This window comes from Engystomops pustulosus, chromosome 7, assembly GCF_040894005.1.
Source record: "Engystomops pustulosus chromosome 7, aEngPut4.maternal, whole genome shotgun sequence".
Lineage (NCBI taxonomy): Eukaryota > Metazoa > Chordata > Amphibia > Anura > Leptodactylidae > Engystomops > Engystomops pustulosus.
In genome coordinates, this window is record NC_092417.1 from 79,140,351 (window position 1) to 79,165,131 (window position 24,781).

Genomic DNA, 24,781 nt, shown 5'->3' on the forward strand with positions numbered 1-24,781 from the left:
GTTGAGATCTACTATCTGAAGCTCAGGGTGTCACGCTGTGAATTCAGAGGCATGAAACAGTACTACGACAGCATGGAATGGAATACAAGACAAAGTCAAATTTATTGGGACAATCCTGCTGATTCGGGAATGCATTGATGCATTATAAATATCACATTATGGACTTTTGAAATAACTGGATTGCAGTAATTTACAATATATACAATACAATAAAGCTTTATTTATCCCTGAGGAAATTGTGGTGTACATGGCTCCAGCATTTAGAGTACAAAAAATAAAAATCATAGACAGTCAGGAACACAGTGTCATGGGTGCTCCCGCGACCCATATCTCAAGTCATCTCAAATCTCAAGAAACGCACACACCTAGGGTTCTTTGGAGAAGCGTCCCTAGGTTAGAACAAAGCTTCTCCACGTCACAACATTCCCGTTCTGCTCAGCTCTGGCACAGATAGCCAGTTCCAGGTTTCTGCCTTCTTGAAATCTAGTTCTGCAGGAAACTTCATGGATGCTGCTCTGGTCTCCTAGCATAATTTGCCTGTGGTCCGCCTCGAGAGCCCCTGGTCATCTACTCTGTCAGTTGTCAAATCCTCTCCGATCTGGTCCGATACCGCACTGAGCCTTTGTTCCTGCGAGTTGGAGCACTACATAAAGAGACTGGGGCACATTTACTTACCCGGTCCAGTCGCGATCCAGCGGCGGGTTCTCCGTCGCTGATTCGGGTTCTGCCGGGATTCACTAAGGTCCGTGCGCCGATATTCACCAGGTGTCGCTGCTGCGCCGAGGTCCGCCGGAGTTCACCTGCTTTTTTCTGGTGTATGTGAGTGCTTGATCTTGCGACACAAATGGCTTTTTAAATTCCGCGATTTTTCCGAATCCTTCGGGTTGTCCGGTGGCCACGCCCCCGATTTCTGTCGCGTGAAAATCGGCGCGATTGCGCCAAAAATCGATCCTGTGCGCCACAATCCCGTGACATACAGCGCAAAGCAGAAATATTCGGGAAAAACCCGACGGATTCGCGGCTGCGGACCCTTAGTAAATGTGCCCCACTGTCTTTCTATGTGCTACCTTGGACCACGTCTTCCCTCCTGTTGGGTCTTCCGTGGTTGCAGCTCCAGGCACCTGTGCTTAACTGGAAGACAGAGGAAATTCTTCATTGGGGACTAGATTGTCAGTCTTGCTGTTTGGTTGTTGCTCATTTAGTACCTGTCATGGTCTCTTCTGTGTTCTCCAAGCCTTTAGTGGGTCTACAAGCTTCCTACCAAGATTGCGGATGTCTTTTAAAAGAAGCAATCAGAAACTTTGCCACCACACCTTCCCTATGACTGCCCTGTTGACCTGCTGCCAGGCATGTCTATGCCCGAAACCACAGCAATGTCGAACTACATCAAAGAACTTGCAGAGGGGATTCAAATGTAAATCTTCTCTAGCCGGTGCAGACTTCTTCTTTGTGACCAAAAAGGATGGGTCATTCTGTCCATGTATAGACTTCCGTGGTCTTAACAAGGTTACCGTTAAGAACCGCTATCCACTGCCGTTGATCACTGAACTGTTCTCCAGCCTACGTGGAACGGTCTTATCCAAATTGGACCTTCATGAGGCCTACAACCTCATCTGAATGAGCGAAGGTGGAAGACCGCCTTTAATACTCGTTATGGACACTTTTAGTGCCTGGTTATGCTGTTTGGACTCTGTAACACACCAGCCATCTTTCAAGAATTCATCAACTACATCTTCAGAGACTTGCTATATACCTGTGTCGTGGTCTATCTTGACTATATCCTGGTGTTCTCTACGGACCTTGAATCCCATTGGTCCGCCTACGTCAAGTCCTCAGTCGTCTAAGAGCCAATTGCCTCTACGCTAATCTTGAGAAATGCCAGTTCCATCATCTTCCCTTCCTCGGCTACATTACCTCTGACAGGGGTCTACAGCCCCTGTTCTCATGCCCCCTGGTACAGAGAAGCCTTTTTCACCTGGAAGTTGATGCCTCCTCAGTAGAAGCTCAGGCGGTGCTTGCCCAGAAAGGGCCTAAAGGCCGAACTCTCACTTGTGGCTTTTTCTCAAAGTCTTTCTTCTTCGCTGAGAGGAATTACTCCATAGGGGATGGAGAACTGTTGGCAATTAAACTTGCCTTAGAAGAGTGGCATTATCTCCTGGTGGGAGCTCATTTTCCGGTCTGTATATACACAGATCACAAGAATCTCCTCTATCTCCAGACTGCTCAGTGACTCAATCCACGACAAGCTTGCTGGTCACTCTTCTTTTCCCACTTCCTTATCCACTTCCGTCCGGCTGAAGAGAACATCATGGCTGACGCTCTCTCTCGTGCCTCGGATGTCATTGTGGAGGAAGCAGCTCCTAGGCATGTCATCCCTCCTCTTCCTCTATCTGTGTTCTTGGACGTTCCTGCAGTTGAGGTGTTGGAACAGGATCTCAAGTCCATTAGAGAGAAGATTCGCCTTTCTCTTTGGTGTTTAAGGCTATGGTACAGTAATGTTAGTAGGGCCAGTCTGGCCTACTCTCTAAATGGCCCAGGTATAAATCCCCATTTTGATTTATAGACCCAAGAAAAATGTGGCATAATCTATATTTCAGCTTCACAAATTTCCCTAATAATTACAGGCACTACAGTGACTATGTCAAAGACTAAGACGTGGCTTCACTACAACTGGAAACAATTACTTAATTCCTAAATTATTACAACTGAATAATGGAATGAAATATGGAATTAAAGCAAGTTTCTAGGATGCCCACAGGGAAAGATATCAGCAAAGGAAGAGGCATACAGGCGGTCCCCTACTTAAGAACACCTGAATTACATACGACCCCTAGTTACAAACTGACCTCTATATTTTGGTAATTTACTGTACTTTAGTCCTAGGCTATAATAAACAGCTTTAACAGTTATCAATGGTGCCTGTAATTAATATTTATTGTTTATCCTGGTTCTTATGACAATCCAACTTTTTTAAAATCCAATTGCCACAGAGACCAAAAAAATTTTGACTGGGGTTACAATAATAAAGTTTACGGTTCTGACTTACATACAAACTCAACTTAAGAACAAACCTACAGAACCAATCTTGTATGTAACCCGGGGACAGCCTGTATAAAGTTTGTTTACACCTCCTAGTAATAAAAGCCAATTATCCTATGCCAGGCCTCCTAGTGTCATCACAAGTAGGGGGGCTGGCCAGTGAATGTTAGAATATATGTAGATGAAAGTCTCCATCTAGAAATTGCCATTCTTTTGGGGTCCCTTGTAGATAGTTTGCTCCTGCATTTCTGCTTACCTAGGCACCAGACTTATATCATCACATAATGTATTAAGTTCTGTTTTGCATCCCTTTTTATTTTACCAAACTGTAATTTTTTGCATTGTATGTTTATATCTGTTTAATGTGTCCTTTTTGTGTATTAACTCTTTTTATTTGTAAGCACTGTCCTTTTGATATTAAACTTCCATTTAATAAGAGCCTTCTTGTGTTCTAACAATACCATAACTCTGAGGTGACGTTACCTACATTGATTGCTTATTTGGTGACTGTGATCTGATATTGGTGAATAATATATCTTAGTTGTCTCGTCAGCCTATATGAGGAATAGTGGCAGCTATATCACTCAGTTGTTTTTGGAGGGCGGAGAGCCGTAAGAGCACTGTCCAGTGAGACTCGGCAGGCTCCTGTCCTGCATCTAAATCCGCTCCAGTCATCGAGCAGCAAGTTTCCTGACATAGTGTTTGACAAGATCAAACAAATTGTTTTCCTCATTACATGAGATATTTTTGTTATTAAGAAAGGCATCCTGCAGCAGAGAGTTCTATAGTTTCACTACTCGCACAGTAAAGTATCCCTGTCTATGACGATAGTAGAACCGTCTCTCCTCTAGGAGTAGAGGATGCCCCCTTGTCCTGGTCACAGGCCTAGGTATAAAAAGATCTTTGGAGAGATCCTTGTACTGTCCCTTCAGGTATTTATACATTGTAATGAAGTCCCCCTCAGCCATCTTTTTTTTTTTAATTGAACAACCCCAGATTTAGTAATCTATCATTATATTCTAGTTCCCCAATTCCACTAGTAATTTTGGTTAGTCTCCTTTGCACCTGTTCCAGTTCTATGTCCTTTTTATACACTGTTGCCCCAAACTGTACACAATATTCCATGTGTGGTCTGACCAGGGATTTGTACAAGGGCAAAACTATGTCTTTATCATGAGAATCTATTTCTCTCTTGATACATCTCATAATTTTATTTGGTTTATTAGCAGCTTCCTGGCACCATGTTTCCATGGCCCAAGTGCATTACCTTACATTAATTTACATACTTTAGTTCAGGAAGGAGACCTGTTGGGTCACGCTGGACCTGGGTGAATTTTAGCTGCCACCACTCATATACCAGGCTGACAAGACATCTTGCCAACTAATTCATTTAGGTAACGTCTCTTCTGAGTTATGGAATCGTTAGAACACAAGGAGGCTCTTATAAAATTGAAGTTTTAATTTAAATAAACAGTGCTTACAAACAGAGAAATTATCATGCAAAAGATTGACATGAAACAAACAAACATATACATACAGTGCAAAAATAACAGTTTGGTAGAATAAAAGGGATAAAAAAAGAACTTAATACCTAAGAAGAATTCCAAATCCCCCAGCCCCCCTGCCTGCTAATTGCTGTTTTATGACCCAGGATTTTACAATCCCAGATATGTCTCAGAATCTTTATATGCTGATATCTTTCCATGGGGGCATCCTACAAATCTGGTCATACCTTCAACTTTTCTCTCATGTTATCCCACACGTATATATACTAATCATGAGGATAACAATATATTAATATTGTGGAAGTTAATTTCATTTTATTCACTACAGCCATTTTTTTATCCAATCTTCCAGCTTACACAAATCCCTCTTTAATTTTATATTGCCTTGGTATTAATTACTTTGCAGAGCTTAATATAATTTGCAAATATTAAAACTCTACTGTGTAAACCCTCTCTAAGGCCATTAATAAAAATATTAAAAAGATAATGACCCCTGTGGCACCCACTATTAACTTCAACCCAATCTGAGAAAATATTATCAATGATAATGTTTTCTGTGATTAAACCAGTTTCTAACAAAAATACACACATTTTTCCCTAATTCCAGCAATCTAATTTTATTCACCAACCTTTTAATCAGCACTATACCAAATGCCTTAGAAAAGTGTACATACACAACATCCACAGCCTCCCACAGGTCCAGTCTGGTTCTTATCTCCTCGTAGAAGCCGATCAGGTTAGTCTGACAGGAGCAATCCTTCATAAAACCCATGTTGATGCTGGGTCATAAGGTTATGAACAGTGAGGTACTCTAGGACTGCATCTCTAACAAACTCCTCAAATATTTTCCCAAAAAACTAAGTTCTGTAATTTCTGGGATTGCTTTTAGCCAGGAGGGATCTGGGACTGTTGGCAGTGCCCCTTCATGATCTGTCTTTACAGGCTGTTACACTGTATCCCCCTACCCCCTGCTCCCTCAGCACTTCAACCTCCCTCTGCCTGACGTACTCTCATGGTAGCATTGGAAGTTTCAGCACACCGTGGTAGGGGAAAGTACTCCCAGTCCCGATGCCTGGATCAATGAGTAAGGTACAATGAGTCAATGTCCCTGGCAATGATGATCTGTTGTGTCGAAATTCGGGTTTGGTGTGTTTGTTAGAACAATGTGAAAAAAATGTTATTTTGTGACATGGACTTGCCCCTGAACGTGAACTCCATTGAAGCCAATGGTGACTGTCACGGGTGACCCCGCGATCCATGTCTTGTACATGCACTTTAGGGCGCGCGTGCCCGAATCTCTAAGAGTTTAAAGGGCCAGCGTCCTCCTTATTGGCGCTGGCCTTCCCAGCTCGGCTATATAGTCTGGCAACTCCCAGCATCCCCTGCCGGATCTTCAGGTCAGTTTACTGAAGAGAAAGCCTCCCTGAGCATTTCCAGACGCCTCCGAGTTTCCTGAGCGTTTCCTGTTGCCTCCGTGTTCCTATGGTGTTCCCGGGTTCCCGTGGTGTTCCCGTGTTCCAATCCTGTGGCGGTCCTGTATTCCTGTGGCGGTCCTGTATTCCTGTGGTGGTCCTGTAATCCTGTGGCGGTCCGGTTATCCTGTGGCAGTCTGGTATCCTAGTGGTCATCCGAGGTCCTGCCAGCCGTCCATCCGAGGTCCTGCCATCCCGAGGTCCTCCCATCCCGAGGTCCTGCCTTCCCGTGGTCCTGCCCTCCATTGGCTCCGCAGCTTCCCGCAGCTGCTCCCGCGGCGCCCCAGCCTCCGCAAATTGCCAGTGCTACTCCCGTGGCATCCCAGCCTCTGCAGCTTGCCATTGCTGCTCCCGTGGCGTCCCAGCCTCCACAGCTTGCCAGTGCTGCTCCAGTGGCATCCCAGCCTCCACAGCTTACCAGTGCTTCTCCCATGGCATCCCAGCCTCCGCAGCTTGCCAGTTCTGCTCCAGTGGTGTCCCAGCCTCTGCAGCTTGCCAGTGCTGCTCTCGTGGCACCCCAGCCTCCGCAACTTGCCAGTGCTGCTGCAGCGGCTCTCCAGAAGTCGCCTCAGCTTGCTAGTGCTGCTTCAGCTTTTCCAGAGGCCGCTCCGTTGACTCCGCAGCTTTCCACAGCTGCTCCGGTGACTCCACAGCTTTCCACGGATGCTCCGGTGACTCCGCAGCTTTCGACGGCTGCTCCGGTGACTCCGCAGCTTTCTACGGCTGCTCCGGTGACTCCGCAGCTTCCCACGGCTGTACTGGCCTCCCCTGAGGCCGCTCCAGAGTCTCCACCGGCCTCCTTTGAGGCCGCTCCAGAGTCTCCACCGGCCTCCCCTGAGGCCGCTCCAGAGTCTCCACCGGCCTCCCCTGAGGCCGCTCCAGAGTCTCCACCGGCCTCCCCTGAGGCCCCTCCTGAGTCTCCACCAGCCTCCCCTTAGGCCGCTCCAGAGTCTCCACCGGCCTCCCCTGAGGCTGCTCTGGTGTGCCAAGAGTCGACCCAGCCTGCGGCTTCCCAAGTCTTCTCAGTGCTTGCTCTCCTCCTAAGGTGTCTCATCACCAAGAAGAATTGGAGGAGGTGAAGAAGGAAGAGCAGCGGGCTGAAGAAGAAGAGAAGAGCACCCGTGCTCTGTTGCTGCCGCTGCCCCCGCTCCCCAGGACAATGCTTACCTCTCCGGGTTCCTGTCTCCTTCCTGGCTCCAGTTCCCGGCTCCTCCGCGTGAACTAGGCTGTGCGCGCCCCTGCACTCTCTGGGGCGCACGCCCGACTCTCTTAGAATTTAAAGGGCCAGCGTCCTCCTTATTGGCGCTGACATTCCCGGGTCGGCTATATAGCCTGCCAACTCCCAGCATCTCCTGCTGGATCTTCATTTCAGTTTACTGAAGAGAAAGCCTCCCTGAGCGTTTCCAGACGCCTCAGAGTTTCCTGAGCGTTTCCTGACGCCTCCGTGTTCCTGTGGTGTTCCTGTGTTCCAATCCTGTGGTGGTCCTGTATTCCTGTGGCGGTCCTGTAATCCTGTGGCGGTCCTGTAATCCTGTGGCGGTCCGGTTATTCTGTGGCGGTCCGGCATCCTAGTGGTCATCCGAGGTCCTGCCAGCAGTCCATCCGAGGTCCTGCCAGCCGTCCATCCGAGGTCCTGCCATCCCGTGGTCCTGCCTGCCCTGTGTCTCTACTTTGGCTGCCACCGCGGGCCTAGTCGCACCCGTGGAGCGATCTGGTGGCTCCCCGCCACAGCAAGACCATCCCGGTTTGCGATGGGCTCTGGCGAAGACCAGGAGTCCACTTAGACTCCGCTACCGGGTTGTGGCTAGCATCTTTATCCCCCGTGGTGGTCCAAGGAGTCCACAAGACTTTAGTCCTAATGGACTATTCCCTGAGATTGTGACAGTGACCCAAATTTTTACACCCAAATATGGATGTTAAATGGAGGTACTAAGTGGCAGAGGGCTGGTAATTACATCTTTGCCCTGACAAAGATAGGCTAGGGAAAGTACTTAAAATAATAACATTACCTAAAAAATAAACAAAGAAATTACTTTAAAAATTATTTAAAAAAAGAAAATTATGATAATGTCACCGAAGTTAAAGGTGTTTTTATTACTCAGCATGATGGCTCAGTGGTAAGCACTATAGCCTTGCAGCGCTGGGGTCCTGGGTTCAAATCCCATCCAGGTCAACATCTGCAAAGAGTTTGTATGTTCCCTCCTTGTTTGTGTGGTTTTCCTCAGTTTCCTCCCACATACTGGTAGGTTGATTAGATTGGACTCTCTAACCACTCACTCAGGTGCTGGCATAGCCAAGTTGCGGAGTATTCATGGCTGCTTCATCTTGAATGGGGATGACCAACACTTCAGTACCAGGAGACAAATCGACACATAGGGGTACATTTACTTACCGTCCAACAGAGTTCACTGAAATTGCATTGTCCAACAATAATGCACTGTGCCGCAATTCACTAAGATCGTGCGCCCGAAATCATGCGTGTGTTACTTCCACGCTCAGGTGCGCCGGAGTTCACATTCTTCTTCCTGGTGCATGCAAGTGCATTGTCTAGTGACACAATTTGAAAGTAAAATCCCGCACTCAGTCCGAATTAGTAGGATCCTCCGGCGACACACCTCCCAATTTGTGCCACATGGAAGCCAGCACCGCTGTGCCAAAAAACGATCATCTGTGACACAATCCCAGCGCAGACACCTGTTAAATAACTGTCCAAGTCCTGTAATCCCCGAAAACAGCGAACAGTCTGACGAAAGTGGAATCCACGACCCTTAGTATATAAGCCCCTCTGTCTACAACAGGGGCGGTTGAATGGACCACAGAATCCCAGCTAGAAAAGTAATCGTACAGCAAGAATAACTGCTCCATGGCATGAGATACTGCAATTCCAATTAAGGCTGAGCGTGGCAAAGAAAATTCTTATGGAAGTTGAGACACGGTCTGCCATGTAATCACCCAATGCCTAAACTTTGTGGGGCCTGTATACGCTGCACATACTGGCGCCTGCTTGCACCAAAGGAAGTTGTAACAGGCAGAGAGGGAACACATCGTCTCCCTGTAACACTAGCTCCATCACCACCGCAAGCAGTAGCACTGCATCCATGTCCCTGTACCTTAATGACTCCTTTCCTCATTTTAAAGCACCTGCGTTACCATATGAGGATATATGTGAAATTAGTAATAACAATGGAACTACAATGCAGTACTGTGTGAGAATCTAAATGAAATTAGTACTGTGGCTTAAACTGAAGTACTGTTTGATGCAAACAGTACTGAGACTGGTACTGTTATGGAACATTGTATGATGCTGTAAATGCAAGTAGTACTAAAACTGGTAGTAAAACGGAACACTGTATGGTGCTGTACACTGAACACTGTGGAAGGGCATCAATTTTGCAACATGAGCTATCTTTTTCATTGGGTTCATTGTGGTCTGAACAACTTTTACATACAAATTTTTATGGGTGGCAATTTCTGGCAGCCCCTCCCCTGTATACAGCCCGCCCCCACTGTATACAGCCAGTTTGACCCCCTTTATACAGCCAGCCCCCCCACCCTGTATACAGCCATCCCCCCCGTATACACAGTACAGCATAATATATATAAAAGTTTCAGAACGGCACTGCTAGAATATATGTAATCTGGTGCCAGCATTAAGAAACGACCAAAACCTCCAATACTAAAAATAAGAAAACAGTGGAACAAATTCAAGTGGTCTTTATTTCCAAGCTGCTACGTTTCATGCTTGAGATAAGCTTCGGATGAAGCTGAAACGTAGCAGCTTGGGAATAAAGGCCACTTGAATTTGTTCCACTGACTTGGAGTGCCTCCTATTTTTTTGTATAAATATATATATATATATATATATATATATATATGTATTCATACATATATATATATATATATATATATATATATATATATATATATATACACATATGTACATACACATACAGTATATTATAGGAGGGGGGATTTAACAAGTTCCCGGACAGTATATTATAAGGGGGAAGGGAATGGCTCCTGGAGAGTGTATTATAAGGGGAGAACGCTGCTGGACAATTGGAGGTTGCTAGTCAGAATATTAATATCTGGGGCCTGCTGAACAGTGTATTTATTAACTAAATTAACTGTATTAACTTGTAAGAGGGGCTGCTATGCTACATATTTATTACTGGAACACTGCTGGCTACATATGGATTGCTGAAGAGGGGCTACATATAAATTGATAGGAGTACTGGTTTGCGAAATATTAATTAATGGGAGTAAAGTAATAATAGGAAGTCGTTGCTGTAAAAAAATTAGGACATTAAACATGAACTAGGACATAAATTAGTTTTTATCTATGTGACTATGGTGTTTATAGGGATGCAGTTTGAGATGTGCTGCCGGGAGCTGAAGATGTCTTGTGGTGAATTCTGTAGCAATAAGTCACGGCCGGAGAAGTTATCAAACTTCTGTAACTGATAGATAAGAATTGTCATCTGTGAGGAGCCACTAAGATGGAGACCAGGACAGATCAAATGCAGAAGGTCAGTGTTATATAGTTATGGCAGATCTGGAGTGAAATCCATTTTTGGCGCTGTATAGTGATATGCAGTGTATTCCCAGCTGGTATATATTTATGTATGTGGTGCATTAATTACTGCAATAGTATTAGTATTGTGCAAGTATGTGGTTATTGGTATGGGTCTATATATTTATGTGACCTATATTTCAGTGGTTCTTATATATGGTGTGTGTGTATTTCTATGTGTAGCATATATATTTTTGTGTCTTTGGTCACATGACCCTGGTAATCGCATGACGCCGAGCAATCGTACAGATAATCCTGCAATCCTCAGGGCAGAGTCCAAGGCCCTGATATCTTTCTACATATTATCTGATTGAAGACTCATTTACGAGGCACAATCTTATTACACAATTTGTGGGATTTTCTTTGAGGTGTGATAAGATGTAGCAAGAATCCATTATGATTCTGCTGATGGCTAAAAAGGGACAAAGGGTTTAACCCTTAACTGAATGTTTGAGTGTCAGCAATCACTATATACAGCTCCCTCAGCAATCATTATATACAGCCCCCCAGCAATTACTATATACAGCTCCCCCAGCAATCACTGTATACAGTCCCCCTATAACTGCATACAGTCCTCTATAATAACTACATACAGCCCCCTGTAATAACTATATATACAGCCTCCCTGTAACTATGTACAGCCTCCTATAATAACTGTATACATCCCCCTATAACTATATATACAGCCTCCCTATAACTATATACAGTCCCCTATAATAACTATAAACACCCCCTATAATAACTATATAAGTCCCCAATAATAACTATATACAGTTGCCTATAATAACTATATACACTAACCGGCCACTTTATTAGGTACACCTGTCCAACTGCTCGTTAACACTTAATTTCTAATCAGCCAATCACATGGCGGCAACTCAGTGCATTTAGGCATGTAGACATGGTCAAGACAATCTCCTGCAGTTCAAACCGAGCACCAGTATGGGGAAGAAAGGTGATTTGAGTGCCTTTGAACGTGGCATGGTTGTTGGTGCCAGAAGGGCTGGTCTGAGTATTTCAGAAACTGCTGATCTACTGGGATTTTCATGCACAACCATCTCTAGGGTTTACAGAGAATGGTCCGAAAAAGAAAAAACATCCAGTGAGTGGCAGTTCAATGCCTTGTTGATGCCAGAGGTCAGAGGAGAATGGGCAGACTGGTTCGAGCTGATAGAAAGGCAACAGTGACTCAAATCGCCACCCGTTACAACCAAGGTAGGCAGAAGAGCATCTCTGAACGCACAGTATGTCAAACTTTGAGGCAGATGGGCTACAGCAGCAGAAGACCACACCGGGTGCCTCTCCTTTCAGCTAAGAACAGGAAACTGAGGCTACAATTTGCACAAGCTCATCGAAATTGGACAGTAGAAGATTGGAAAAACGTTGCCTGGTCTGAGGAGTCTCGATTTCTGCTGCGACATTCCAATGGTAGGGTCAGAATTTGGCGTCAACAACATGAAAGCATGGATCCATCCTGCCTTGTATCAACGGTTCAGGCTGGTGGTGGTGGTGTCATGGTGTGGGGAATATTTTCTTGGCACTCTTTGGGCCCCTTGGTACCAATTGAGCATCGTTGCAATGCCACAGCCTACCTGAGTATTGTTGCTGACCATGTCCGTCCCTTTATGACCACAATGTACCCAACATCTGATGGCTACTTTCAGCAGGATAATGCGCCATGTCATAAAGCTGGAATCATCTCAGACTGGTTTCTTGAACATGACAATGAGGCCACTGTACTCAAATGGCCTCCACAGTCACCAGATCTCAATCCAATAGAGCATCTTTGGGATGTGATGGAATGGGAGATTCGCATCATGGATGTGCAGCCGACAAATCTGCGGCAACTGTGTGATGCCATCATGTCAATATGGACCAAAATCTCTGAAGAATGCTTCCAGCACCTTGTTGAATCTATGCCACGAAGAATTGAGGCAGTTCTGAAGGCAAAAGGGGGTCCAACCCGTTACTAGCATGGTGTACCTAATAAAGTGGCCGGTGAGTGAATAGTGCCTCTATAATAACTATATACACCCCATATAATAACTATATATACAGCCTCCCTATAACTATTTACAGTCCCCTATAATAACTAACTCTATACAGTCTCCTAATTTACTTGTATACACCCCCCATAATAACTATATCCCGGACCCAAAAACAATGGGGGTGTTTTGGGAGGCCATGTGACCGTACAAATTGTTCATATTTGGTGGGGGCCCTTTTAAGGGCAAATTGTAGAGATACAGTTGGGCTTTGTCTGTAATGTGCAGAGTATAACATGGAACAACACAATTATATAGGGAACAAGAGGTGCAGTGTAAAATACTGCACTTTTTGCTCAAAGCCTCACCATTATCACAATCTTTATTGGATGTAAGGGAAACACTGCTATAAGCCCAATTGTCACATATAGGAGGAACGTTGCTGACAGATTACAAAACTTGGGGAAAAAAGACAACCACGGCAGAGACCTCATTACAATGTCTAAGTACCTGAATGGAAACAATGGGAGCGCATGAACTTGTGTTCTATCAGCATCCTGACGAGTCCTGCTTGGTTATCTTCCTTGAGGTGATTTGCCTGGATACTAACATCTTTTCTAGTTTTAGTTGTCATCTCCCTAGTGATCTGGTTGTTATGGAACTGGAGAAGCTCTGGATTGGAAGTGAGCAACCAGGTGGGAAGATAGGAGAGTATTTATTCCTGTGTCCACTGATACCCAGATGTCAGTTTTGACCCAGCGTGAACCCCCGCTCCTACTATGTCTTTGCCTTTCCCATCACCCACTGTCGCTTTATTAGAGGGATGATCTGGGGTGAGTTGTTACTTATCCTTATTTTCATTTTATTGAGCTTGAGTATGGAGTTATCATGCTGAGCTCACAATATTGAAGTTTTAAGGTATTTGTATATTTGAGTTTTTATTAATATTAAAAATGTGTTTTTTAAATAGTTTTATTTGTCTCCTTAATAAAGCACAGCTGCCAATTTTTGCCAAACAAAGTCATTGTTTTGGTGTTTATTTTATTAATATTAAGGTTTTGTATTATGCAATCAGTTCTATTGCCCCTTGGACAGTACAGAGATTTTTCAAAAGACCTTTTTATACCTAGGCCTTTAAGGGGGCATCCTCTACGCCTAGAGGAGAGGTGATTCTACCATAACCATAGACAAAGATTCTTTACTGTACGAGCAGTGAGACTATGGAACTCCCTGCCGCAGGAGGTTGTACTCTATGTACATGTTCAAGAGGGGCCTGGATGACTTTCTGGAGAGAAAAAATATCACGGGTTACGGGGAAAAATATTTGTAATTTTATTGGTTGGACGTGAGGGTCTTGCATCTTTTTCCAGCCTTATCTACTATGAAATATTTTGAGCCTCTGGATATAGACACAAATGTTTCCATTCACTGACAAACATTACAATGGTAAGACACAAAGATCCATGTTTATGTTTATGTTTGTGCCAAATTTTGGAGTAAATTATCTAAAAAGTTGTAAATGATGACATGAAACAAATTTGGGAATTTTTGTCACTCCATCCATTTGACATATTTTTTAAGCAGCACAAATTGATTAAGCAGCCTCACAATTTCTAAACAAGTAGAATATTTTTTTTTTTTTTCATTTCATTTAAGAAGCATGCACCTTTTCTAACATTTTCTGCACTCACACACTTTTCCCCTACTACTGTTTGGTTGATGATTTTGAATTTTTAGATGACAGAACAGTTCATATCCTGAGCAAGTTTCCGGGCTCCTTCTGCGTATGTGCCACCTAACCTGTCAGTAATTTATGGCTTTCAGTAACAGTGATTGGTTTATGCTTATCACCATGTGATTGACACATGTGACTCCAGCTGCTGTGCCTCCTCCTGTCACCATCCGTGTCACTTCAGTTTACATTCTAGTCATTGATTTTTTTTTTTTTGGTAAGTTTGCTTTGGTAAAGAGGGGGCAGCAAAGGGTGACTGGCAGCCGGGCTGCTGGTGCCAGTGACCTGCTCTTGTTGACAGATCAGAATAATGAAGCTTTGTGAGGGAATTATGGACATGGAATTACCAGATTACTCTGAGCCCCTGGACTCCACATACACCATGCTGGAATTTGACACTATACGAGTGCTGCCGACTAATTCAGGTGAGGAACACAGGTTTGATAATAAAAAGATCTGCTGGAATAATAGGAACCCTGTGAATCAAGCTGGGAGTTTACCTGTAGTTCCCAAACTGGTATAGGTAGAATGCTGGGGACACTCTTTAAGCTACAAATACAACCTAGTAATTGTATTAATATGTCTAATTATTTTAATATGCATTCTACACACCAAAATACCTTAAAGTTGCAAATCTACATCAGCGGCAGAGACTTCTATAGCTTCCACATATTTTTACCATCTTTTGATTCAGGTGATGAGGTCTGAGTTCCTGGAAGCCACTTACCTCTTTTCATCCAGAGGAAGTCACAGTTAGAAAATTGCCTCTCGTTTACTTTTTGCCTTTTCTTTAAGGATCAAAATCATCAGGCCTTTCCATAAAGCGCTCTTCACATTTCCAGATTCCATCTCACAACACATTTTATCTGCAGAAAAAAATAATTGATGCATGGAAGCATTATATTTTCCAGTAAAAATATGAATACAATGACAGAGCCAGGATCCAGCGACATCCTTGGCATTCGCATGTCACAGATGCCTGTTTTCAGTCCATTTTGCTGCTCCTAAAACACAAAAGAAAATGGCGTCTATACTACAGATGTGAACCAACCCTTGTAATTCCTTTATACTTCAGTCAAGTATTGAGCTCTGGAGCTCCACCAAGTGGTGACTGTAGACAGATTTTTATCACATAATTGTACAAGTGATTTGGAACTCTGTATCAGAAAATAGAGAGCCCACTCCTATAAAAAAATTGCTGTTATAGATCCATTAATCTTGGAATCTTTTATCTAAGAACCAATGTCCAGTATTAATGTAATTTAAGGGGGTTTGAGGGGTTTGGGGTGTTTTGCTGTAATGTATATGTTGTTTAAATGCAAAAAATGGTTTTTGGTTTTCAAAAACAAATTTAACAAAAATTTGTGACATTACATCATAGAGGGATTTTCATATAAGGCTCAGGATTCTAACTGCTTGACCCTTTCTGACCAATAGCGTAAGAGGGTCCCAAAGGCCATATTCTCCATGCTGGTCTGTAAGGATGCAACATTGTAACATGCAGTGTAGGAGAGGGCTCTTTGCTGCTGATGTGATGAAAGGTTGTCTAAAGAGATACAGTTCTAACAAACATTCAGCTATAGGACAAGAAAATTGTGGCGCTCCGTTTAAAACTACAAATGTTTGCATTCTCTGATGGGAAGCTGAGATCTTGTAAATGATGAATCAATATTCAGACCAATAGAGAAGCTCCAATTACAAAGGACTGTATACCGGCTGTTTTACTGTGGATGGGACCCTCCGTTCAATGCGATCAGGACCCGTGTTAGTTATAAATACATAGATTTTTTCTGAGATGCAGTTGTCATCTCTTTTGGATAGCGGTCCTTCAGAAGAGCACTACATTGTGTAACCTGTGTAAATATATGAGATATGGTGGCACGGGGTCACAGGTAGTGTGTGGGGTCAGTCCTGACATTGCGGGTCACATTTGCTTTCTACTGTTTGTTGTAGCGTTAATCAGTTACATTTATGCTGCCATCTTGTTTGATAAAATCACTTGCATAAAACTTGTTGTGTTATGGAGACAGAAAAAAAATAAAAAATTTTAAAATTAAAAAACTAAATACACTTTATTTTGCGCTTGTTTTCTTCAAACCTGACAATTTTCACATTTTCATATTCCTTGTATACTATTTTAAAACATATGTGCTTCAGATTTACAAAGCATGGGTGACATATAAGGGGGTTCTTTAAATTAAGACTACATGTACTGTATGAGGGAGTCCCACATCAGGATTACTACTGCTTTGCGTGGAATCAAAGGGACTTCCAGAAAATGAATTGGATGTCCCCGTTTTTCAGCAGTGCTTGTCCTGTGGGCGTTGTCCATGGCGGGCAATGCTGGGACTGTCAGTTATCGCCGTCTCCACCAATATGTGACCTTTGATTCCATTAGTTACATTTATGATGGAACGAATTTAATGGTGCCATAAAACTAGAGCGATCACAGATTTCTCCTCAGATCAGAAAACAACAGTTCTAGAGAAAGTGGGGGACAGAACATTTCCCAGAATACCATGATGTGACCTACAACATTTTCCATCTGATTAAAGGGTCAATCCCATAAAAACTAAACTGAAAATTGTAAATATTGCATTTTCAGCATTTGGCAAATGTGCTGCTCATAGAACTGCAAGTCTCCAATTCACCTGTATGAGCGGTCACCTCTTCTCCAACCCAAGAAATGAATGTAATTCCAAGTAATGTTCTGCACAGAACAGCTGATCCTGTCCCCAGTATCCTGAGTGCAGAATGCTCCATCTGCTTGGAGTAAATTCATAGTCACAAAGTTCAGAGTAGTACTAGTAGGATAAAGGAGATGTCCTCAGAGGAGGATTTCAGTGGACCACTTCTTTTATTTAAAAATGAGCTATTACTTTTTGTTCTGTGCCTTACACATTGCTTTTCATAGTGGTGGTATGGTGTTGTGTCTCTCCTTTAATCTCTTTGTCACTGAAAATAGCCTAAATAGGTATCAGAGTCCAGGGGGCAAAAAGCCCTGGGAACCGCTCAACGCATTGTTCAAACATCTCATCATTTTTATGGTTGGTTTGTATCGGTGCCAGAAACATGATGCAGAACCATAAAATATACATTAATCCTAACCCTTTCATTATTTAGTAGTCTTGTGACCCTTGTACTCAGTTTGTGTAAATTATGATAGTGATAAAGTAATTGCACACAATCTGTAAATTTGTCTGATATTTCCTTCAGAGATAATTACCGTGGAGTCGGGGAGTCCAGGATCCCTGAGCAATAGTGTTAGCTCCTTGTGTGCGATTTGTGGAGATCGGGCTACAGGAAAACACTATGGAGCGTCCAGCTGTGATGGCTGCAAAGGCTTTTTCCGAAGAAGTGTCCGCAAGAATCACATGTATGCCTGCAGGTAATGTCCTATACATCATCAGTGCCCCCCAAAAGACCAACACACATCTTTACTGAAATGCTCAAGGAAGTTGGCACCTCTTACCTCTGGCTCAAAGAAATCAATAACGTCTTGTAGTGAATTAAGATGCACTTAGCTGTTTTGCCATTTTTGATAGTTTTTCTAATCATGCATTCATCACTATTTTCATATTGCAGATTCCTCTACATTCAGACTTCTAGTAGTCAGTGGTCTTTCCTTAGTATAGCTTACATGTTATATTCTGTTTGTATCTCACATGTGCCAGCACTCGGCTCCCCTCCCTTCTACATTCACACTGTATAGCTACTTTAGCAGAAGAAAATGCCAGGAGATTCTGTCCTCCCCTTTATATACAGAGACAGGGATTGATTTATCACAAGAACTTGTCTACTGAGAAGAGAGAAATGGGAGAGAAGACTGGACAGTAGCGATGGGTCGTTCAAAGTTGGTCAGCACAAAGAGCTGTCTCATTCGCGTGAATGATTTTAGCCGGCTCAATAAACCCTACCCCTAAATGGCTCACCATGCCCCCTTTAACCTGATAAAATCAGGTTAAAAGTGGTTTGGGGTAACCGACTGGCCTATGGCTCCCTGTTATATATTTAATAGGGAGTTGTTCAGGAGCCAGAAGAGCCGGCTCTTCTTAGTGAGCGGAGCCTAATGATCCAACCCACTAAGAAGAACCATAATTCCCATCACTACTGGGCAGTTTGTCAGTGTTACACATGGACCGTGAGGAGCCTGGTCGAGGGAGGGAGGAAGGAAGGCAGGAGGACTCAGAATAATAAACTGAGCTGTCTGCTGTGAGATGGGAGGGACATGGCTGAGCTGCGGGACTTGCGGGAGCTCCTGAATGAGGGGCAAGGGGAGTTGACCATTAGAATCTTATTTAAATGGATTTTAGTGAACTTTTATATACAACTATGCAAACTGTCTGCCACAAATGGTAGGGCATGTTTCATACTACATTCCTACTGGTGAAATGAGTTTAGCCTCCTTAAAAATACATTAGGCAGTAAAAAATAGTTGGCAAAGGTGTACATAGAATGGCTCTGCACTGTCACTAGGTTATTTCTCTCCTTAAAGGAGTTGTCCACTTTCAATGTTTACTTCCAGTGTATAGAAATCTGTCCATGGTTATGTTTTGGACAGACAGGTGCATGAGTCTTTATTGTCACACAGAGTAATTGGAGCTGTGTGATAAAAACGGCACGTGCACCTGCGTGTCCATCACATCACCATGGACAGATTTCTATACACTGGAAGAAAACATAAAAGCTTTCTATAGAAGGACAGCAAGCAGAGATATAGAAAACCATGAGGAATTGATATAGAAAGTAGATTGGAAAACTGTATACATTTTCATTACACAAACAATATCAAATATTTGCTGAAAGTGGACAACCCCTTTAAATATTCTGTGCTGCTAATGACACTGATGTGTTAAAGGGCACCTACCACCACAAATCTACCTATAAAGGTAGATCGGGTGGTAGGTGAATCAATGGGACGTGAGGATAGCCCTTTTAAGGGCTAATCCTCACGTCCCCGCACTGTTTTGTAAACTTTTATTACCCTAATATGTTAATTTGCGCGCCGAACATGGTGAGTAGGAGGGGTAAAGTGGCTACCGGGGCGTGGAGTAGCCGCCTCGTGTAACCTCAGATGCGGCTACTCCACGCCCCAGTAGCCGCATAAGTAAATTAACATATTAGGGTAATAAAAGTTTACAAAACAGTGCGGGGACGTGAGGATTAGCCCTTAAAAGGGCTATCCTCACGTCCCATTGATTCACCTACCACCCGATCTACCTTTATAGGTAGATTTGTGGTGGTAGGTTTCCTTTAAGCAATTTCCCCTAAAAATCAGAATACTGTGTAAGCAGGGATATTTTGTTTCCAAATCCACCCAGTAAAGCTGAAGGTTTTTCCTCTTAGACCACGCAGGCATTGCTCCTTAGAACGTGAGTTAAAAACATCTGCAAGCAGAGAAATAGAAAATCATAGAGACACAAAGTCTATAGACTATAATCCAATGGTTAATAGTATTTTTCAAGTTATAGAATAAGTACACAATATCACATCCTCTGCCCTTAGAAGCCTATAAACATAGAATGAATGAGGGAGCAGACAGCGTGGTTCTCTGTGCAGTGGCCAATGAGTCAGTGCTGCTGTAAGCAGGGAAGTTTTGTTTCCAGATCCTCCAAGTAAAGCTGCAGGCATTGCTCCTTAGACCATGGGTGTAGAAATGGAAATGATTCATGCCTTTTTCTTTCCACTGTAAGAAAAGGGAAAACAGTAATAATGTAATACATTCTATTTAACCCTCTATTGTAAAAAGTTAGTTAGTCCTCATAGTTCTGCATGAGTTAAACACATCAGAATACAGAGAATTTGAAAATCATTAAGAGATGAGACATGGGGGGTCATTTACTAAGGGCGCGATTCGCGTTTTCCCGACGTGTTACCCGAATATTTCTGATTTGCGCCGATTGTACCTGAATTGCCCCGGGATTTTGCCGCACGCGATCGGATTGTGGCACATCGGAGCCGGCATGCACGCGACGGAAATAAACCCGAGGTATTCGGAAAAACTGACGCATTTAAGAACGGAAAATGTGTCGCTCGGGACGCGCTTACCTTCACTCAGCCCGAGCCGGTGAACTCCAGTGCGTTCAGATACTTTTCAGCGCAGCAGCACCTGGCCGGACCCGAATCCAGCGCAGAGAACGCGCCGCTGGATCGCGAATGGACCGGGTAAGTAAATCTGCCCCATGAAGTCTATAGTCTAGAAAACAATGGTCAAAAGGATTTTCAAGCTAAAAATATAATAACTATACTCAATGTCAGATCATCTGTTCTCAGAAGCCGATAAACAGAGAATGAAAGAGGATACAGACAGCTTTGTTCTCAGTGTAGTGGCCAATGCGCCGCTGCAGTTTAGTTCCCATTCAAATGATTGGGAGCTCATCTGTAGTAACCAGACCAGACCACTGTAATAGAGAATATCTTGTCTGCAGGGTTTGGCGGCTCTTGAACCCCTACCAATCTGATATTGAGGACAAAAAATATGGTTAGGTTGTCAAAAGTTTTAGTCCTGCCCCCTCTATCCCTAAACTGGACACTTGAGATATTGAGGTAACTATAACTTTATTAGAGATGATACACTAATTTCACTTTTAAGCACTTTCATGTCCTTACGTTTGATTATCTCTGATAGAGTCTAAGTACTTTATGCTACTATGCTATTTACACTTCTTTGATGTACCTCTAGTGGATTCATCCACTATCTGGATAGTGGGGTCTGTTTAATTTTTTGTGACTTAATAAAAATTCCATTTATATATCTTTGAAAGTCGTAGTGGACATCCCTCTTTTTCTTTCAAGTTTGATAAAGATACTATTTTGGGTGTCTTATTATTTTTCACTATAGACCCACTTATTACAATATGTTTCAAAAGTTTTAGTCCAGATTAATCCAAATGCTGTATATGTAGAATATGTGATTTCTTACAGTTCTTCTCCTATCAACCATTAAAGAAAATCACCTGATGGTAGATTTCCTTTGAGGTGGATTTCACCATAGATTCTGTACTTGCTAATCAAACCCATGTCTGTTCTACAGCTAAATGGAGGTTAAAGGACATCTACCACCAGGATCAAGGATTGTAAACCAAGCACACTAACATTCTGGTGTGTGCCGCCTTTGGCAGGATCCACTCTTCTTTAAGCTTCCTTGTTTTTAAGAAAAAAAAAACTTTAAAATAATTATATCATGTAAATATACTTGGTTTACAATCTTTAATTCTGGTGGCAGATGACCTTTAACTACTTAAATCCACATCATTGCTGTCTCCATAATATGTGATCATTCCAATGCACTGAATTGTGAGATCTGTCCTAGCTTTGTGTCTGTAGGATATAAAAAAGTTGCATACATTTACCAGATGTGCTCGATTTAGTGATTAAAACAGAATTCAGGGCATAAACTGCTGAATGGAGTGAGGAAAGATTGTAATGTGAGCAAAGCCTTAGTCTACATTCTGCAGCCTTTAAAGGAAACCTACCACTTGTAGTGGCAGGTTTCCGATGAAAATACCGGGCACCAGCTCAGGGTGAGCTGGTGCCGGAGCTTATTTTAGTTAGTGTTTTAAACCGCGGTATCGCGGTTTAAAACACTTTTTAAACGTTATAGCCGGCGCAGGCAGGTACGCGCTCGGCGCTTACCATGCGCGCGGCTCTCATTCGCTTCCTATGTAGCCGCGTGCACGGTAAGCGCCGAGCGCGTACCTGCCTGCGCCGGCTACAACGTTTAAAAAGTGTTTTAAACCGCGATACCGCGGTTTAAAACACTAACTAAAATAAGCTCCGGCACCAGCTCACCCTGAGCTGGTGCCCGGTATTTTCATCGGAAACCTGCCACTACAAGTGGTAGGTTTCCTTTAAGGTCAATCTGCCTAGCAACCTTTTCACCTCCTGTCTGAAAGACTACCATTATATATGTACAGCAATATGTAGATAGTAGAAGACTGCTCCATCCCCCACTGAACACAGTGCTGACCTCATACTGCTCCTCTTCATCAACCTCTTTAATAACTTTCCTTGGGTTGAATATTTTTATTTCTTTCCATCAATGTTTTAGAATCTGTGGGAAAATATGACAAAGCTGTGGGTGTTAGATCCGGGGAATATCAATCATCATGTGATTCATTCTCTGCATCCTCCTCTAACCACCACAAATCCGAGGGGAGAGGTGCCAGAACCAGCAACAGGAAGAGACAGATCTGGGGAACCACATACACAGAAATGACAGATCTGCTTTGACATCTTAATACAGGCGGTCCCCTACTTAAGAACACTCGACTTACATATGACCCCTAGTTACAATCGGACCTCTGGATATTGGTAATTTATTGTTCTTTAGTCCTAGGCTACAATGATCAGCTGTAACAGTTATCACAAGTGTCTGTAATGAAGCTTTAGTGTTAAAATTGGTTCTTATGACAGTCCAACATTTTTAAAATCCAATTGTCACCGAGACCAAAAAAGTTCTGGCTGGGATTACAATGATAAAATATACAGTTCCGATTTACATACAAATTCAACTTAAGAATAAACCTACAGACCCTATCTTGTATGTAACACGGGGACTGCCTGTAGTCTATTTAGATTTGTTATGTTCCAATAACCTACTTGATCATCCAGCTTTACTGAGACTGAGGCATACATACAGTAATCCAGAGTGGTAGCTAGGCGTTCAGCATAGAGGAGGAAAGCCCAACTGAGTGAGGCCTCAATCCAGGTACACCATTATTATCACTATACACTCACCGGCCACTTTATTAGGTACACCTGTCCAACTGCTCGTTAACACTTAATTTCTAATCAGCCAATCACATGGCGGCAACTCAGTGCATTTAGGCATGTAGACATGGTCAAGACAATCTCCTGCAGTTCAAAACGAGCATCAGTATGGGGAAGAAAGGGGATTTGAGTGCCTTTGAACGTGGCATGTTTGTTGTTGCCAGAAGGGCTGGTCTGAGTATTTCAGAAACTGCTGATCTACTGGGATTTTCACGCACAACCATCTCTAGGGTTTACAGAGAATGGTCCGAAAAAGAAAAAACATCCAGTGAGCGGCAGTTCTGTGGGCGGAAATGACTTGTTGATGCCAGAGGTCAGAGGAGAATGGGCAGACTGGTTCGAGCTGATAGAAAGGCAACAGTGACTCAAATCGCCACCCGTTACAACCAAGGTAGGCAGAAGAGCATCTCTGAATGCACAGTACGTCGAACTTTGAGGCAGATGGGCTACAGCAGCAGAAGACCACACCGGGTGCCACTCCTTTCAGCTAAGAACAGGAAACTGAGGCTACAATTTGCACAAGCTCATCGAAATTGGACAGTAGAAGATTGGAAAAACTTTGCCTGGTCAGATGAGTCTCGATTTCTGCTGCGACATTCGGATGGTAGGGTCAGAATTTGGATCAACAACATGAAAGCATGGATCCATCCTGCCTTGTATCAACGGTTCAGGCTGGTGGTGGTGGTGTCAAGGTGTGGGGAATATTTTCTTGGCACTCTTTGGGCCCCTTGGTACCAATTGAGCATCGTTGAAACGCCACAGCCTACCTGAGTATTGTTGCTGAACATGTCCATCCCTTTATGACCACAATGTACCCAACATCTGATGGCTACTTTCAGCAGGATAAGGCGCCATGTCATAAAGCTGGAATCATCTCAGACTGGTTTCTTGAACATGGCAATGAGTTCACTGTACTCAAATGGCCTCCACAATCACCAGATCTCAATCCAATAGAGCATCTTCGGGATGTGGTGGAACGGGAGATTCGCATCATGGATGTGCAGCCGACAAATCTGCGGCAACTGTGTGATGCCATCATGTCAATATGGACCAAAATCTCTGAGCACCTTGTTGAATTTCTGCCACGAAGAATTGAGGCAGTTCTGAAGGCAAAAGGGGGACCAACCCGTTACTAGCATGGTGTACCTAATAAAGAGGCCGGTGAGTGTACAGTGGCCATAGAGTGGTAGATGCTGATTTGCATGGCTGGCTACATCTTATAAGTTATTATTATGCAGTAAAAAGGTATTTACTTACAGAAGTTTATGACTGTTCCTCCACATTTCCTATTTTTTTTTATATAGGTCTCTTCTTTTAGTATTTTTGGGTCCCATACTTAGTAACATACTCCATACCTAAAAAAACCCAAATCAGTTCAAAATTGCTGTCCATGATGATGGATACAAAAGGAAAGTCTTCCATGTATATCCATCAATCCGGCATCCTTATATAGGAGTAGTAATACTCTGCTGAGCCTACATGTGTAGGATATGGTGTGCCCTTACATACAGGATAGGAATAGTAGTACTGTGCTTAGCCCATGTGTGAAGCATAGATGTAGTTATACTGTGCTTTAATCTGGTAGAACTGAAATTTGCCAAAAAATAGAAGAGGCATTGCTGAGCTATATGTATAGAAGTAGGAGTACTGTCAGGGGTACTATCAGCGCTGCTGCCTGAAGCAAGCAATAGAACAGTCCTCAT

General features: G+C 43.2%; 1 protein-coding gene and 1 long non-coding RNA gene across 2 annotated transcripts in view; one reads left to right on the top strand and one right to left on the bottom strand.

The window, feature by feature from the left end:
* Positions 1–14,513: 14,513 nt before the first annotated feature.
* The window catches only part of LOC140070479 (hepatocyte nuclear factor 4-beta-like), a 43,569-nt gene continuing 33,301 nt past the window's right edge, over positions 14,514–24,781 (top strand). The window contains exons 1-2 of the mRNA XM_072117042.1: positions 14,514–14,731; positions 17,523–17,694. Coding sequence (XP_071973143.1) covers positions 14,617–14,731; positions 17,523–17,694 — 287 coding nt within the window. The 5' untranslated portion in view covers positions 14,514–14,616. The remainder of the gene's footprint in view (positions 14,732–17,522; positions 17,695–24,781) is intronic.
* On the bottom strand, positions 19,568–24,607 carry LOC140068856 (uncharacterized). Its single transcript, XR_011848594.1, has 3 exons — positions 24,336–24,607; positions 22,276–22,359; positions 19,568–19,992 (listed from the first exon to the last, which is right to left on the bottom strand). It is a non-coding gene; the product is annotated as an uncharacterized lncRNA (long non-coding RNA).